The sequence below is a fragment of the Echiichthys vipera genome, assembly GCF_963691815.1.
Source record: "Echiichthys vipera genome assembly, chromosome: 7".
Taxonomy (NCBI): domain Eukaryota; kingdom Metazoa; phylum Chordata; class Actinopteri; order Perciformes; family Trachinidae; genus Echiichthys; species Echiichthys vipera.
In genome coordinates, this window is record NC_139832.1 from 27,413,583 (window position 1) to 27,430,673 (window position 17,091).

A 17,091-nucleotide genomic window follows, 5' to 3' on the forward strand; every position below is an offset into this window, starting at 1 on the left:
CTATATGTTGTTTTGGCTTTTTAATTGCTTTTTTCAAACAATTTAGAAAAAAACAACTTCATTATCCAATTCTTAAAGAGAAGTGAGGGCAGCTCTAGCTCAGGAGGTAGAGCGAGTCGTCCACTAATCGGATGATTAGGATTGGATGAAGGCTGTGCCATTGGTGCGTGAAGGATTAGATTAGATCCTGATGAGCACCTTGCATGGTAGTCTCTGACATTAGTGTATGAATGTCTGTGTGAATCGGTGAATGTGGCTAGTAGTGTAAAAGCGCTTTGAGCAGCTGGAAGACTAAAAAGACGCTAAACGAAAGTACAGCAAGTCTTAGGGCGCACTCACACTTTCTATTCATACCCTGCCCTGTGCTTTAGGGTGATTGTCCCCCCCTGCCATCTTCCACTCTTCGTACGCACATTACTTGAAATAATCTAGCCTTTGGCTCAAATGCTTCTTGCTTATACGTCATAACCCCTCAGAGATTTAGTTTTGTCTGACTGTTTTTGAATATTTTTCTTCTTCTTCTTAAATATCCGTCCCGGGAACAGACGCAAATAAAAAGACATCAGTACTGCTGTCAATGCTTGCGCTCAAGCTCGTACTCATGCGCAGGCTTGTGCCCGTACATTTGCATCTCACTGGCCAAAAAAACTCACATTGATAAAAAAAAACTAAACTTAAGCCGTGAAGCATGCCAGGGCACGGTATGAATGGACAGTGTGAGTGCGCCCTTGGACTCTACAGTCATGCTACTGTAGCTGCTCCGGTGCTTTGACCTAGATGCTACATGCTCTTAATGATAAAGCTAAACTAAACTAAGCTAGCATGCTGTTACTTAGCAAGTTATCTTTACCATGTAATCTTTACCATGTTCATCATGTTAGTTGAGATAGTTAACATCAGCTTATTAGCATTAAACACAAAGTACAGTTGGAATGTCAGATTGCTCATTAATTAATTTAAATATTTGACCCGATGGTAGTGCTAGATGAATAGTTAAGGGATCGGGGGATGTAAATATTTTCCAAATTGAATGGCAATCCATTCAGTTGTTTGGACCACAATGGTAGATAGATTGATGAACATCAAAATGAATCAGCCATTCCACATCGATGCATACACCAGTACAGTAGTTTAATTAAAGGTTAAATCTGTGTGTGCTGGATAGAAAACAGGAATAAACTGCCATCTTTGTGAGTATCTTGAATTTGAATTTCTGAATTTATTTCATACATGTCAAAAAAATAATACAAAGTATACAAAATTAAATTAGTTTAACAAATAAGAGAAAACCTGTAACAACATATATACAATTGATTCTGTCTGAAAAGGAGTAGGAAGAAGTTTCACACTAATTTAATCCTACCCCTTTTTAACAATTCAGTGATTGCTGTAATCTGTACCTTTTATCCACTATATGTCTTGTAAATCTAACTGTACAATAATAAATAGTATACAATTTTATAAATAACATGTAATATATATAAAGTAAAATAATACAAGATATAGGCCTACATATAAACATCCATAGAAGCACATCTACATACACTTATATAGATATATAACTGTAAATATACATACAAAGCCCATATTTCTACACAAAGCGATTTTTTGTTTGTTTGGTTGTTTGTTTTTAAAGCCCTTCTTCATCTGTATACCTTGTGAAAATTGTTGTGTCTTTGCTGTGTGTCCGCCCTGGTCAGGGACTAAACAGAGTGTGTGATGGGCCTTCAATGAACCTTTCCCAAAGGCACAGACCTCTTACCCACTTATCACCACTAATGCTTGCAAACACAGAGAGCAATCCACAAAGTAGTGTGGCTTATGTTTAGCAATGCGGAAAGTAAGGCAGTGGACGTCTGGCAGGTATGAAGTTCAACTTTCACGCTGTCTCATCACACCAATAGTGGTACTTTTTTACAAAACTTTTTTTCTTACCTTAATATTTCCTTAAAGAAAATTGAGATACGTTGTCTCTAGCGGCCTCTTTAGATAGATGCAACCGCAGCAAGCCTCTGCGACCTCATCTCCCAGAGTTCCTTTGGAAACTGAACAGCGTCGACTGTATGACATCAGTAGATTAGAAACTCTCCCCTCCGTGATGCTGCGTGATGCCTTCACATGCTCCATTTGTCTATTGATACTCCATTGTAAGTAAGCAATCATAAAATGTTACTGCACCAGACACATAAGAGTGAGCCTGGCAACGCCACAGACACACTGATCGTATTTCTCGGCAACAGTGTCTGGTCTTTCAAGGAGGGGAAGCTCATTTTTCGGCCTACATCATAAATGTGTTTGTTTATTCATATGTAAATTCTACCCTTCGTTCCTTTTCAAGAAAATGATCTGTGACCTTGTCGTACCAACTCTGCGTCTTTTCCAGGGACTTGACCAGTTTCCTCCCAATGGCAGCAGAGCTAGGCTGCTTAAATGGCCTTGGCCCAGCTGGAGCTGCTGCGCCAGGCTACTGTGAAGTGTAACTGCCTGTGAGTGTGAGTGATCGTGACGGGGGGAGAAAGAAACCGCAGAGTGACAGAACAGAGTCAGCAACTACAACGCTAGTCGTTTTTAACAAAGACAAAGTCTCTGGGGATCGGAAAAGTCTCCGGATCAGATCAGAACAACGGAATGAAAAACTTGGAAAACGCTCCGTTGGATGTTTTATCTTCAAGATCGCTAATTCGGTCATTTAGCTGTCAAACAAAAAAGGATTCCGCCTCAGACAGATCATCCAATCATTATGCAGAAGCAGAGCATCCGTGCCAGCCCACTGCCCCATAGACCCCCAGAGACGCTGAGCGTCCGATGGGCGGGAAAAGGCCCAGTATTTATCCAATGACCGTCGCCACTGTTCGGTAAAGAGGCAAATACAAGCGCTCTCATTCGGGGGTCATATGATCAATCACTATTGTTTCAACTCACTCTCGTCTTAGGTTTTTAGGTGTTTTTAACCATTAACCGTATTATCCATAGGCTATATTCCACTTTATTGTTTCACATGGCACATTTTTTTCTCTTTACGCGCAGCTATGCGGCCCTCCAACAGATAAAATTACAAGTAACTGTGTAAAAAAATAGTAAAATTTGTTTTAAAAATGTTTGAAATAAATATAATATACTCATTGTACTGGAGGCAATATCAGTCAGCAGAGCTACCTTAAAAGAAATTAATAACAAATAAATAAAATGAATAAATCAGTTAACTGGATGGTTTTACTACGATGTATACACATTGATTAATTCAGTAACAGGTAATACAATTCAATATGCGCACAGTGAAGCTGGTAGTAGCCATACACTACTGTCAGAGTCTGTGGATTTGGAGAATCGTGACCTCGTAACATTCCTTACGGTGCATTCACACCCGGCCGCGGCAGACGCGACAGAACACCTGAAATGCAAGTAATGTGTTGCGTGATCATATTTATCATTATGATCAAGCGCCAAGTTTGGAGCGACAGCTGTTAGCGAGTAGCCACCTTAAGCTCGGCCATGTTGAAGTGACATCGCGTCCATCTTGGCGCACGAAACGCGCCTAACTTGTTGCGCGTCTTGAAGTCGCGTCTGTACCACTGAATTTGTAGGTAATACTGTCGCGTCTGTCGCCCCCCGATGTGAATGCACCTTTAAACAGCAAGTTTTTATCAGTCCTGATGATAATGGAGGCAGATCACAAAATGAAGGAGGCTGAGTTGTGACGGAAGGATGGAACTAGAGAGCACTGAAAAAGTCATGCTAAATTGGCACACAATTTTGACCAATTTTGTGCACTACTACTACTAACTACAACTGTACAGACAAAAAACACTGGACTACTTTTGATATTGAACTATTTGATGATTATGAAACAAATCTGTATGTGATTCCTAAACGGATTTATGGATGCTAATTGTCACTAGACAAGAAGCTATTTTATAACTTAGTTCTGGCAAAATGTCTGCTGTCTCTGCATTCTAATATAACAGAACAGACAATAAAGGCAATTTTTCAGCTGGGTGCTGAGGGTTAAACCTGTAGACAGTTTGAATACAGAATAAATATTGCACACATGCACAAGACAGATGGATACACACATACACTCAAAGGTTAATTTATAAATCCTTATTCCTGCTTGGAAACTGTCCTAGCCCCTGACAGAAGACAAATGTGATGGTGTGCCTGCATGTGTGAGTATGAGTGCATGTCACAATAACACAAGCATGTTAAATTAAACATACAGGGACGGGCAGGAACATTTAAGTTTCATAGTTACTGATGTTAGGTCTCTTTCTGCAAACTATTCTTAGGTTCAATACCAATAAGCCTTTCTACAGCATAGCTGGATAATCAACCATCCTAGAGGATGTTGTTGATTCACACAATGCCTCATCAAAGGGAGATTTAGTCCAAATCAATAAAAGCAGCCATCTGTGTGTCTGTTCACTTTGGGGTTTTAAGCTTGATTCAATTCAGAGGCAGCAGAATGCCTCTGCCAATGCTTCTAAAAAATCCATTCACATTGTATAGACAAAGAAAACCAGACTCTGATCTCTTCCACTGATGTGCTTCCAGGTTGGAAGACATTCTCTCTGTTGCCAGCTAAGTGACTTCGAAAACTATTGTTTTTAGCATGTATTTCCTATGCACTTGTTGATAACAGATGTGTAAAAATGTGTATAATTGGTGATAAAAATGAGATGAAAGGACAAGGGGAGGTACATACAACTTTAAATGGTTGTATTTTTTATCATTTGAAATATGTTTTTCCTTTTCAAAAGTACATGCTTTACCTCTGTATGTGACATGACTCACTAAACTTGGTATCTCAAAACCCTAACCTCAATGGACCTCACGCCCAACTACGTTGTCAAATGCATTGTTGCAAGAAGAATTGAATGTTGCCAGTGCCACTGACTCATCAGCAGTATGGAAATAGGCTACCGCTGGACAGCCTCAATACCCACATGCATTTGCATCATGTTGGGACTCATGTTCCCTCTCGCTCCTCCATATTCCACGCTTAAAGTATTTAAAAACTACTTCATCTGAAACCTGAACAAAACATTTTAAGACGACAATTAATGTTGACGAAGGGAAAGCACACTATGAGAGGGTCAAAGTGTTTAATGGCTTTATGTAAAACTGACAACACCCAAAACCAAGTTCACAGCTATTTCTATGTACACAGTGCCTCAATAATATGCAATAATAAGTCTCTATCCTGTCACTAGCATGGCGACCTGTCACAACGTAGCCCCGTACTAAAACATACCCTGCTTTATCATCTATTGGGACCATGATTTACATTTTGTATGGAAAAAGAGTAAGTGATCGAGACCATAAATTCATCAGGAAAAGGTTTACTGAGGTAATAAATCATTAAGTGGGAAGTAGGGTCATTTTCTCATTGACTTCTATAGGGCATTTCAGAATGTTTGTAGACAACAGGCATCAAGACACATCCGGGTGGCAGAACACGAGCAGCTTCCACTGACCTGAAGCTGACCACTTTACCTAGTTAAAAATGAAAACATGTTGTGTTTGGGGTTGAGCTGCCTGATATACAGCAAAAGGTGTAGTATTTTCCTTCAGAAAATACTGAATTCATCCAGCGGTCCCTATGGGTTAGGAGGTTAAAGCGAGAGGATACGAATGCCACAGAGAAGACCGCAAGACTGCCTGATGGATGAGGAGCCTCTTCTAATGGGGCAGACTAGGAACCAAACCTCCATCATCGTGTTTGCAGAGACATTTTCTCAAAGAGAACAGATATGTGTCTCCAGACGGACAGTTTCTGGCTAAATTCTATCATTCTACTGTTAAACTAAAGTCTAACTTCTTATCTTTGTAACCAAATATCGTTTTAACAGCCTGATTTATCTCTGTCTTTACAAGAGTGGTCAAAAGGACGCAAACACTGGTGAATTAGCTGTTTGCTGCTCTCTGCCCTAGTCAGACACCCTGATCTCCTCCCCATAAACACTGGGAGCTGCTGGTTGTCCACATTAACATCAATGTTGTCAGAACATCCAAGAACGTACTTCAGTCCTTCACAATAAAATGACATGCTTTAACAGCTCCAACAAATACTGTAAAGTCTTAACGTCATTTTAAATATAAACCACCACCAACTTTCTTACAGCTTTCTCTCATCAACTTCAATTTCTTATACTAATTTGACATGGAAATGTTCATGTACAACTATGAAATTTCCCTTGTAGATTCTTAGAAGTGTGGAAATAAATTCTACTTTCACTTCCGTGCAGATCACCCAGTAATTCAAGCTATTTTTTCTGGTTAAATAACACGGAAGGGCTTGTTTACTAGTGGGGTCATCGGAGAACGCTTCGGCTTTTGCCACCCGAAAGAACTAATGTTATTGTTGTGACGTCATGGTGAATTGTCCTATAGAAACAGACTTCTTTTTGCGACCAGTGTAGTCGCCCCCTGCTGGAAATGAGAAAGAATACAGGTTTAAGGCATTTCGTCATTGGTCTAGGGAAACTCAATTGAAGAGCTGGCAATCGTACTATATGCCAAACCAACAGGCGGCCCTGAAGCCATGTTAGCCAATCCTGCAATTAAGAAGCCGAAGAGATTGGCCACTCAGAAGCCTGAAAAACTTTTACTGGAAGGCTGGCTACAATGGTGCAAAAGGGAAGAAGGAGATCATATGCGTGACTAATGCGCATTCTGACTCCTCTCTTCCTCCCCTACAGTGGAAGAATAACTGTACTTTAATGTGTTAACGTGTAAAAGTCCTGTTAACAAAGTGAGAGCAAACAATATTTCGGCCATTGCAAAAAATGACCTAATTATGATGCCATACAAAGGAGATAATGGTGCTCACTTAACATTACAGCCACAAACTCTGTTCTTTGAACTTGGATTGTCATGATACTAGAATTTCAAAGTGGATACAAATACCCAGGGAAATACTTGATATAATTTTCGATACCATGGGAAGAAAATTACAAAACAATTAAGGCAGGATTTGAATAAAAATTAGACAATACAAACAACATTAATAACAACACTAAAAACGACAAAAAAAATAGAAAACATAACTGTAGGGTGTCTATAAATATGACAAATATGTTCAAACTCCGTTGTTTGTTTTATTGTGTTGTTTAGCTCAGGGATTTCTGTGGACATTAAATGATTCCATTAAGTAAGTTAAACCTTGGATTCAGCTGTTTTTAGTCAGGTTTCTCCACAGTGTAAACAGGAATCTGGTCCATGCTAATGCATTAGCTACAGCTACAGCCCTGTTATTTTCTGTGTTTTTGCTGACTTGGCTCCATATGATCACTGCTGATTAAATGCAGTTGGTATAGTAACGTTACTGTTTATTATTAAATGCTAGCTTCTTCCAAGCAGCACTTTTGCTTTGTTCATTTTCTACTAAAACTGGTAGGTAGCGTTAGCTGTGTTTAGTGTGTCTATAGCCAGCTCAGAGTTGTTAACGGGATGAATGTGAGCGTTCATGTCTTCAGCTGCTAATGAGAGATGAGCTGTAGCTTCTGTCTTGTTTTGTCTGCACCGTTGACGGCGAAGTATCGATACTTGTTAGTATCTAATCAGATTCTAATTTTTAGTATTGATTATTTTCAAATCGTTTTTTGGACAGTCCTATGCTGTTCTACAAAAGGTCTCCTAAGACACAGTTTGTGTGTGGACCAAAGGCCAAAATGCATAGAAAAAGCTTCATATAAAAAGCTGACATCTGAATGGGGCTTTTTAACATAACAAGTAAACTCACAAATGAATGTAGTAGGAAATGCTCCTTGACCTCAAGTACATCAACACCGGGTTGCATTACTACTGTAGTTAGTTGGACATGCTTAAATTTGCAGCGTACATTAGAGCATATTAACCTGCTGTTTGTAACCTAATCCAAATCCATCCTTTACAATTTTGTTCATGTGTTTCTGGTTTTGTAAGATCTAAAAAGAGATTCCAACTCTTTGAACATGGATAGGAATACACTCTCTTCTTGAAAATGGGAGGAGGTTTAACAGTCATATTAGTTAATTCAGTTTCACTGTTTTAAAGTCTAAAAGTCACAGCATTAAAATAGCTATTCAGAGCATATTAATTACATGTTTGTTGAATGTATTTGAATGCATGCACAAGTAAAGAGATACGGTTATGGTTATGGTGGACATATGTTTGTACAAAAAACACCAAATGTGAACTCAGCAAGGTATTTTTCTGCCTTACTGACCACTTTGTAAGCCACCTCTCAACCCTCAGTAACTAATAAACACTTCAAACTTGCACCAGCCATTCCTTCATGCATATTCAAATAAACTCATGCATCCCCACCGCAGACAGTTAAACTAATCAAAACCTCTCTGACCTTTTTTTAATTATAATTGTCAACTTCCTTTAGCTTATTGATTATTGGAGCTCCTGAATCTAATTAACTGCCACCAGCTGTAGCGGGCTTAGTCCCTGGCGCCTTGATTGCACCCTGCAAGGGGAATAGAAAAATCGGAGGCACCCTGTGGCTCTAGAAAAGGCTCTTACAAAGGTAATTGCAGGTAATCCCACAGTGTTGTCAGTATTATTTTTTTACTGAAATATTTAGAAAGGAAGGTTATTTGAATGGGAAGTGGTCAGCCTTGGATGGAAACAAGGTCTGTGTGAGGGTAAGTTACTGATATGAGCTGTAATTTTATTCAGATAAAGAAAAGCTGGATTTTGGGTGCAAACTATCTCTATTTTTAATGTAACAAATGCATCAACAATTTGGCACATCACAGCTAGAGAAGGTGGAAAAATCTGCATGCTCTCTATCTGTGTTAGCTGAGAACACAAGCCCTGCACTGTGTCAGGATGTGCACTGTTAATCATCTCTCCACTGCTTTCAATTCATTGCAGCTGGTGCCCAGTGCATAGCTGCACACAAGAGGGCTGGCTGTGCTCTGCCCGCCTCATTTCACAACTCTCAGCGCTGACTTTGCTCTAATAACGCAGTACTTTGCAACAGACTCCATAGATTTTGTCCATTTTATTTATTATTTATTTTCTATCTAAAATGAAACGAAACTTTAAGGAACATATTTGGTGTACAAAATGAATAACAATAAACATCAAGTTAATAAAAGCAAGTGTGCATTAGGTATGTTATGTGTGACAATCTAATATTAAATTGCATTAAACACATCTTGATCTCCACACTTAGCTGCAATAAAATTATAAAGGAATTTAATCTGGACTAGGGTTGTCAAAAATATCTTGGAAAATAATCAATACTAAAAATTAGCATCAGAATATATACTAATTTGCAAAAGTATTGATTATTTATTTCAAGATGTAATCTGTAATATTTTCATCTAGTTAATTGTCTGTTAAGTTCCTATCTATCAAAGAGTGAGTTAAAACAATGGCACTTGTACTTGCCTCTTTCCCTATTAATCTAATCTGTGTGTCTGTGACGACATTCCCTCAATGTGCCGCCATGTTAGTGACCTTAATGACAGCAGTTGGTCTGCTGTGGAGCTCATCACTGCTGGTTATGCTGCGTTTCACAGTAATCAGAAATCGGAAACTTACAACTTCTGAGTCAGGCTTGTAGTAAGGGCGGAAAGTGTGTGTGTGTGTGTGTGTGTGTGTGTGTGTGTGTGTGTGTGTGTGTGTGTGTGTGTGTGTGTGTGTGTGTGTGTGTGTGTGTGTGTGTGTGTGTGTGTGTGTGTGTGTGTGTGTGTGTGTGTGTGTGTGTGTGTGTGTGTGTGTGTGTGTGTGTGTGTGTGTGTGTGTGTGTGTGTGTGTGTGTGTGTGTGTGTGTGTGTGTGTGTGTGTGTGTGTGTGTGTGTGTGTGTGTGTGTGTGTGTGCATATAGAGTACGGACTGGAAGTAGAGAGGTGAATGTGTGATTGGGTTGGTTTTTAGTGTGCATATTTGATTTGCTTTGCTGTGAGTTTATTGTTAATAATCATTAATGATTTTTTATTGGTTTCAGAATTGCCTTAGAAACTTTGGTTTTCATCATAATTGCAATACATTATAGTCACTAAAGCCTATTGACACTGATGTGGAGCAAAACTCTGGGTCTGTAACAACATCATATTAATGTAGGAGCACTTCAATATCTAATGGATTTAGATCTTGCCTAGTGTCAACGGGCATGTATGTGTTTGGGTGTTATAGTGAAGAAGATGATGTCTAAATGTATTCAAATTGAATTTAAATTTGAATTGTTTTTACAGAAATCCATCTACAGTGCTGTCGTGCTCTTTAATTATGTGTGAGATTCAGGAATACCTGATACCTATAAATGATTCCAGTAGTCGAGAAGTTTAAAAAAAAAACTGAGGTTAAAATATGTTCTTTCTTCATTAGTTTCTAAGTGAATTTAGGCCCTCTTTAGTTTCCCTAATAAAGAATGGAACATTATTTTCTTTTGAACTCAAGGACTGGATTCTAATTGCATCCATAAATGAACTCATATCTCACATTATGCCTAAGCACTCTCCACTGTCCCATTAAGAGATGCTCTCAGCTCTTTAGCAGGAAAGACAAATAATAAAAGAAAATATTGTTAAATAAATTTGCAAAGCAATATCAATTTTAAAATCTAACAGCTGTTAAAACATAGAGCATTGCTTGGATAATGTGACACCGTGTCATGAGTGAATAACCTCCCTTGGATGGTGCTCAGAGTAATGCTGATTTTTTCAGTGTATCTTGGAGTCTGCAGGGCATTGTATCAAGCGAGAGCACTCGGCTCAGCTTAAAAAAACTTCAAACATTCCCTCTGCTGAGTCTAATTCAAAATGACTAGCAACAAAGAAAAAAAGAATTGAAAAAGCAGTAGTGATGAAGAGATACACAGAGCAAAGATGTACAGTATTCCTTCTCTCATAGATATCTAGCTACCTAGAAAAAAAATCGTGACAAAAATGGCAGCAAGCAATCAATGACAGACATAGCTGTACAAGTTTTTGTAAGATGACTTACAGGGATAATAAAATCAACATTTTTTTTTTATCAATATGAAAAAAAACCTCACTGCTTCTAGCAACTTCAATTTCAGCATTTATGTAAACCAGGGGTCAGCAGCCATAGGCACACGGTAGTTTAATGGACTTACTCACTCACTCATCTTCAACCTCTTGTGCCGATCCCAGCTGAGGGCTTGAGGCGGGGTCCACCCTGGACAGGACGCCAGTCTATCACAGGGCACATAGAGACAAACAGAGACAGACAACCATTCACACTCACATTCACACCTACGGGCAATTTAGAGTCATCAATTAACCTAACACCTGCATGTCTTTGGACTGTGGGAGGAAGCTGGAGAACCCACGCAGACACAGGGAGAACATGCAAACTCAACACAGAAGGGCCCCAGTCCAAACACTAATAAAGCAGTAAACAACTATTTGCTATGAAAAGATTTAGTGGAATAATGGCGTTCCAATCAGAGAATTAAGTCACTTTTCCTCTGTGTTGGAATACCAGCTTCTCTGATGGTTCTGCGATTGACATTACGGCTGTGTGCATGGTAGTGCATGAATAAATGTTAGGCTGTGAATAAATATTGTTATTTCACATAGCGGGGCGAGAGCAGTGTGGAGGCAATCCCAGCCCCCATTTTTTCAGTATTTTGAGTAGAGCATCTATAACCTACAGTTGTATGGGATACTAGCAATTGGAGTGCAAGAGTTTTGGGGACATTTTGGAAGGTGTGTTGCCTGTTATTTTATGTAGTTTAATCGTCTTTTTCCACATTTGCATTCCGTAGAGACCCACCCTACACTGCTGCTGTTTGGCTAGTATTCGTTGCCTTTTTCAGAGAATGGGGTGCGGTTGGGGAAAAAAACAAAACATTGCCTGAGCAGGCTTGGTACACAATGATAGGCCTAATGTTGATACGGCACACTGATTAACAAGAACATTTTAAAATGGCACTTTTCCGACCCCTGAAAATGACTTCAGCAGAAAATTAACACACATGTATGGCTGAATGAATAGAAACCAAATGGGGCTTATGGTGCCATGTTTGAATACGGTATGTCATGCACATGTTCATGGAGAACTTCTTTACCAAGTTTAATTTTACAACATACAACATTCCCCATTTTTGGTTGCAATCCCATATAGGATTAAGAAGTTATGGACTTACTCATTAAGTGCATCAGGGCATGCTCTCAAAAGTGTGGTTACCAATTACAGACAAACAGTAAGAGATACCAGAGTCGAGTTTAGGTATCATCTAAATATGCAAGATACGAAGTTTGGTGAATAACAGATGGAATGTGTGCCAAAAGAAGCAAAGTATGTGTTTTCTTTTCACTGAGTCTTCACCTCCCTTCTCTCTTCCATCCCTAGATGTATCTGTAAGCCTGTTGTCCCTGCTGGTGACCACCTGTGGTTTGGCTCTCTTCAGCGTCTCCCTCTTTGTTTCATGGAAGTTATGCTGGGTGCCACTGAGTGGCCGCTTCCTCCCAGATGTCCTCAAGGGTGCGCACTTCCTGGGAGGAGACCAACAGCCCGTCCTCACAGAGGTAAGGGGAAGAGGCGCTAATTCAAAAGTGAAAGTATTGGTAAAGTGAGCAACATTTTGATATGTGACTCTTTTATATTTTCTTAATGTAAACTTAGCTGCTTAAAATATAATTTTATGATTTAATTTTCTTTCCTGATGGGTATCCCCCTAGCCATGCAACACCAACTTCCTCCCCTAATTTTACCTACATCTAATGGCAGTAAATGGATATAGAAAGGCAGTAGAAGACAGCGCCATAAAACAATGGCATTAATCAAGGGATTTGCCGAGTAGCCAATCAATATCCCAAAAAAAGGGAGGCTGTCCCTGTCCCATTGCAATGAATAATTGTAGCTTTTTGTTAGAAAACCAATGTAATTTTCCCATCCCAAGTTAGCATTTCTATAATAGCATCTACACTGTAAACACTGATATCTGCTGCACAGGTGGATGGGGAGGAAAGGGAGTACAGCGAGGATGGCTGTGTGAAGGAGCCTTCAGGACCTCCCTTGGCTGTGGCTGTCCCAGAGTCTGGCCTAAAGATAAGCCACACGTCGCCTGACATCCCACTGGAGGCCCAGGCCAAACTGGAGAAAAACCAGGTCCACACTCTGGCTAGGGACAGGGTCCAAAGACAGATTACTGAGCCTACCTCGTCTGTACGGTCAGTACACATCAATTGCAAATTAAACATAGATGGACAAACACAGTTACACAGTCACATACACCTAGACCTCTGGGTTCAGAGATGCATTATTACAAAGTTGACAGCACATAAAACATCAGCATTTCAGGAACACATTGGCTTCAACAGTTACCTCACAGCAACAAAGGGCGTGATCACACTATCCTTTTGGCCGCGGCCAAAACCGGTTTTTCAGCTAAAGTCTAGTACCTTTAAGTAGTGTGAGCGCACCCGCTCCGCGCTCAACTGGGGCCAGCTGGCCCTCCACGGCCCGCTTGAAATAGGTGGGCTTTAGCGGAGCCGTTTGCACATGTACGAGCACGAGCGTGCGCACGTGTACGCGCACGAGCACGAGCCCTACGGCAGTAGCGTTATGTCCGCCTGTTCGGACATGTAAATAGAAGGAGGGACCATGCGCGGACATTTAACAACAACAACAATGGTGGTGAAAGGTTCATGTTGGTGTGATGCGGAGGTGGAGTGTTTACTGCAGATTTGGTCGGATGAAAATATTCAAAAACAGTCGACAAGACGCACAAAAACTCAGAGGTCTGTGGAAAGATTTGTAAACAAAGCCACACACACGCGATCAATGCGTGTGACGTGTTACGGCTTGAAGGCGTATGGACAGCAAGAAGTATTGGCCGAGGCCCAGGTAGTGTGAGTACAAACGGGGCTGGGGCGCGGGGGGAGAGGGAAGGGGGGACAAGTACCCTAAAGTCCGGGTCTCGGTCCGGGAGGATAGTGTGAGCGCGCCCAAAGACTCAACAAATACTATAACCAATCAAAATGGTTTGAATGTTATATGTCCAATTTCACACTTTGTTACAGGCACAACTCCATCCGTCGTCAGATGAACTTGTCCAATCCGGACTTTAACCCTGCTCAGTTCCAGCGCCAGGAGTCACTGTCTGGCTTGGGCCGAATCAAACCAGAACTCTACAAGCAGCGATCAGTGGACACAGAAGACGGTCGTCGCACTGGCGGCTGTGGCCGTCTTCTCTTCATCCTGAAGTTTGACTTTGACCTCGAGCAGCTGATTGTGAAGATCCACAAGGCCCAGGATCTTCCTGCCAAGGACTTCTCGGGGACCTCTGATCCTTACGTGAAAATCTACCTGCTGCCTGACCGCAAAACCAAGCACCAGACCAAGGTGCACCGCAAAACACTTAACCCAGTGTTCGATGAGGTGTTTCTCTTTCCTGTGGCGTATGCTGAGCTGTCGAGCCGTAAGCTGCACTTCAGTGTCTACGACTTTGACAGGTTCTCTCGCCATGACTTGATTGGCCAAGTGGTGGTTGACAACTTCCTGGATCTTGCCGACTTTCCACAGGAGACAAAACTCTGCCGGGACATACAGTATGTAACCTCGGTGAGATACCAACTTTTATCCATTTCCTTAACTTCTATCAATATGTGACTATCTCTTCATCATTCTTTACACCACTGATGCTACATTCTAAGTAAAGCTTTCCATTTGTTACTTTCCGTACCATGATAGGCTATCTATACTGCCTAAATCCCATGCCCTTTCTTCCATCTGACAAGATTCTGCTCAAACAATCAAAAAGACCAAGAAACCCTGTAAAACCCTGTTTTAACAGCAGGGGGAAGAAGATATATCATCGAGACTTGTATCTTATTTCCCCTCCAAGTTAACTCATCTGTGGTTTCAAGAGGCAGAGACATAGAAATATACTTAGACACAGTTAATGTTTAATGAAAGCACTAGGAAACACTTGGGGGTAGTGACCCAGATCTACACTGACATAAAGCTGGGGCTGGTCTGACAGAGATACAGCGACACTTTCAATATTACATTATTCACTTGGATAAATCTACAACGCTGCTACACTGGGTAACTCAGTAATAAAGTTTGATCTCCTTGCAAGGGAATTCCTCATTGTATATCTCAGTTTGGGATAGAAACTCTTATTTTCCGGTTTATATGCAAACCGTGTCAGTGGATACTATACTGTGCGTATGCACTAATATATTGATCCAGAGGTAGCATTAATTAATTAGAACCTCATGGGTGACCTACTGTAACTTTAATTTACACCTCCTTCAGTTAAACTGAAAATGTCTGCTCTGTGCATCACTAGCAAAGTCAAGCAGCAAAGAGTAACAGGGCGAGAGTTTAGACAATGGCGGATGATTTTGTATCAAAGATAAAAAGCAAAAGCAGCTATTTGGCAATATTTCAGATTTAAACCCAATCCTAATAGGGAACCTGATGATGTTGATAAGTGTTAACTCTGTTGGCTCGACCGATTGTATCAAAGGACTAGAAATCAGCATATTAGAGAGTGTTTTAGGAACATTCCCCTGGCCTCTGAAGAGTGGCCACTACTCAGCCTGAGTTTTGGGAGACACTTTGAATCGTACACCAACAACACAGCTGCTCTTCATCATGTAATTAAGTTCAAAGGAAGAAAATGATCATTAGCTGGGTCAGCACTCAACAACTCTGACCTGTTATTGCATCGCTAACTACATTAATGCAAAGACCCTTGTGGGACCCTTGTGGGATCACACACACACACACACACACACACACACACACACGTCTTGTTGGTTTACAAATATTGTTTTAACATCTTGCAGACTAACTGCATTCTAAGCTAAATAAGGTCAGTATAAATGGGTTAGAACCTCCTCTGAGGCATCCAACCAGTGAATTAAAGCTGTCCTGTCTCCTGTGTCCAAGTCTGAGAAGTCCACTTTCTAAATATAATCCCTTATTAATCATCCATTTACCTAACACAGACTGCAATCACCATTACAAATGACTTTCCGACCTTGGATATGATATGTTTACCTTAAACAAAGTCAGATGCAGTCTAGTGTTTTCATGATACCAAAGTTATGACTTGATGCAAAACCCTGCCTAAATATCTCGATAACGATACTGAAATGATACCACATCAAAAATTTCAAACATGCACCTTAAAATGTATTCATGGTTTTATTAATTTAAAATGTATTAATGGTCCTGTGTGTAACATTTTACACATTATATGTACTGATTTTTATTGCCAATAGGTGAATGGGTTGTTAGTAACTTAAAATTTGAGTCCTTCACCGACTTTCTGGTTAGCGTATAACAGCCTGCGGACTGACTTTTATGACAAGGTTTTGGGACGGATTTTCCGGGAAACTCCAAAGGATATGACATTTTGCACGCTCCAGGGTCCCTTGCATCTCTTCAGCTCGCCTGTAGGTGGGCAGTGATAACTAGATGGAGTCTGCTAATGTCAACAAATGGACCAGAGATGGACCGAAGGGTGGCGGCTTTCCTGTGTAACAGCTTTAGGCTGGCTGAAGGTCAGTGTGTGGGCGCACAGCATGTGGTTGTACAACAAAACCCTCCAGACTCTTGAGACTGTGCTGGTGCTAGGGACTTAAATGTCTGAGCAGTAAAGGTGGCTATCGTTAGGCAGGGTTAGGTGATGACTGAAGGCAAGTAAATGAGACTGGCGTGAGTGGAATGGATAAGACAGCGTGGCAGGAAGGGAATGACCGGCTGGCTGGCAGACTGATGAGAGGGTGATGATCCTGAAGCACAAAAAACAGAGCTATTGGCACACGAAAAGCATGAGGAAGCAAAAAACACTATCTGAGCCTTAAAGCATCTACCACAGCAGTGAAACAACAATCTGGCGGAGAGTGGTCAGAAAGCCAGGGTAGAAGTACCAAAGGTTGATGAGCTGATGAGAGGCAGGTCAGCTGAGCCAGGAAGGAGAGCCGCAAACACAACGGCAGAGAGACTGGAAACACAACCTGTGCAACCTGATTGGTCCGTTTTTGGCATTTTCCCAGCATTTTGCATCTGTAAAAGAGGTCTAAGGAAATGTAAAGTCTCTTTCTCTCTCACGATCTCACTCACTGTCCACAGCAGAACTAGGTTACCTCCCTTGGGATAAGTAGG

The 17,091-nt window shown here is 40.8% G+C and overlaps 1 protein-coding gene across 1 annotated transcript in view; it reads left to right on the plus strand.

Moving 5' to 3' along the window:
- The window catches only part of syt9b (synaptotagmin IXb), a gene marked incomplete at its 3' end in the record, with an annotated part of 49,065 nt that overhangs the window by 8,085 nt on the left and 23,889 nt on the right, over nucleotides 1–17,091 (plus strand). The window contains exons 2-4 of the mRNA XM_083916142.1: nucleotides 12,319–12,494; nucleotides 12,922–13,139; nucleotides 13,992–14,532. Coding sequence (XP_083772268.1) covers nucleotides 12,319–12,494; nucleotides 12,922–13,139; nucleotides 13,992–14,532 — 935 coding nt within the window. The remainder of the gene's footprint in view (nucleotides 1–12,318; nucleotides 12,495–12,921; nucleotides 13,140–13,991; nucleotides 14,533–17,091) is intronic.